Raw genomic sequence first — 1,837 nt, 5'->3', positions numbered from 1 at the left:
TATAGATGTTTGACAGGAAAGAAGGAGGAGAGATAAGGACTATAGATGTTTGATAGGAAAGGAGGAGGAGAGATAAGGATGACAGATGTTTGAAGGGAAAGAAGGAGGAGAGATAAGGACGATAGATGCTTGATAGGAAGGAAGGAGGAGAGATAAGGACGATAGATGTTTGAAGGGAAAGAGGGAGGAGAGGTAAGGACTATAGATGTTTGATCGGAAAGAAGGAGGAGAGAAAAGAACGATAGATGTTTGAAGGGAAAGATGGAGGGGATCTACTTTTCACTCGGCTCTTTCAAACGAAGACCACAAAGTTTAAAAAAAAACAACAAAAAAACCCACGAAGGTGGCATCGCTACTTTAGAATTACAAAGTTCTATCTGACATTTTTGGCCATTTTAAGTTTCTAAGAAGACCATGAGGCATGAGGTCAGAAACCAAATGTTCTATCTGCTTCATCAAAATCGTAAGATTATTCAGGTTTGTTATTGTTATCGGTGGCCTAGTGGTTAGGCTCTCGGACTCGCAACCGTAAGGTCGTGGGTTCGAATCCCGTCAGGGGCCCGACGTTGTGTCCTTGGGAAAGGCATTTTGCACAAATTTTCCTTACTCTACCTGGGTGGAAATGGGTACCCGGCTATAGACAGTGAACGATCTTGTCAGTTTGATAGTGTTTGAGCGCGTGAAATCCGCAGCTTGCACTGTATGCTTCCGCGGAAGCTGAGAATGTTTCTGAGTGTTCTCAGAGGGTCTGCTGGGGGTAATAATAGTTGTAAAGCGCATAGAGCAAGCTCTTGAGCATGGATATGCGCTATATAAATGCAATTATTAATTATTATTATCAAGATATTCAAAGCATTGCATTCGGAAAAGCTTGACCATCTTGTGAAACTCATATTTCTCAAAACTAGGTACTGGGCAGAGAGAACGTTGTAATTCTAGGGTAAGCACATGCTATGCCTAGGTAAGAGAAAATGAAATGACAGGCTTGTAATGTTCTAAATATATAGAATTACGGCATTCGTCTGCTTGAGTTACGTACGTCCCTTACTTGGGTTTACAGGAAGCTCTCTACTTCGGTTTTTATTGTTATTGTTGATCATCCATGATCATGTCATTGAAGCAAATCAATCTTTTCTAATCAAACCCATCTGTTATCCTGTCTGATTCCATGTAAAACCAAACACCACAAGGCTGGTGAGAAAAATCTATTCTCTCCCCTTACCGTGTGGACCCTGGACATGACCTTGCTGAGCTCATCGCGAGTCTCGTCCGCCATTCGCTGAGCCAGGGAGCGGGCATTGCGGTCGATGATGGCCTGGGCGGGCGCATCGCCGCGGTCCAGGATGGAGATACTTCCCACGTAATTCATGGTATCTGAGGGGAGGAGAGGGGAGGAGAGTGGAGGAGAGGGGGCGGACATTGGTTACTTCGTTAAATCATGGTGTTTGAGGGGAGGAGAGGGGAGGGTATTGGTTACTTAGTTAAATCATGGTGTTTGAGGGGGAGGGGAGGGGAGGGGAGGAGAGGGGGGAATATTGGTTACTTAGTTAAATCATGGTGTTTGAGGGGAGGAGAGGGGAGGGTATTGGTTACTTAGTTAAATCATGGTGTTTGAGGGGGAGGGGAGGGGAGGGGAGGAGAGGGGGGAATATTGGTTACTTAGTTAAATCATGGTGTTTGAGGGGAGGAGAGGGGAGGGTATTGGTTACTTTGTTAAATCATGGTGTTTGAGGGGAGGGGCGGACATTGGTTACTTAGTTAAATCATGGTGTTTGAGGGGAGGGGAGGAGAGGGGGGGGTATTGGTTACTTAGTTAAACCATGGTGTTTGAGGGGAG

At 45.2% G+C, this 1,837-nt stretch overlaps 1 protein-coding gene across 1 annotated transcript in view; it reads right to left on the bottom strand.

The window, feature by feature from the left end:
* Positions 1–1,837, bottom strand: part of LOC101852984 (cingulin) — a gene marked incomplete at its 3' end in the record, with an annotated part of 19,916 nt that overhangs the window by 13,631 nt on the left and 4,448 nt on the right. The window contains 1 exon segment of the mRNA XM_035973626.1: positions 1,223–1,374. Within this exon segment, the coding sequence (XP_035829519.1) occupies positions 1,223–1,369 (147 nt within the window).

Source organism: Aplysia californica, unplaced genomic scaffold (genome assembly GCF_000002075.1).
Source record: "Aplysia californica isolate F4 #8 unplaced genomic scaffold, AplCal3.0 scaffold01567, whole genome shotgun sequence".
Taxonomy (NCBI): Eukaryota; Metazoa; Mollusca; class Gastropoda; order Aplysiida; family Aplysiidae; genus Aplysia; species Aplysia californica.
This window is presented reverse-complemented; position numbering and strand designations above follow the sequence as displayed.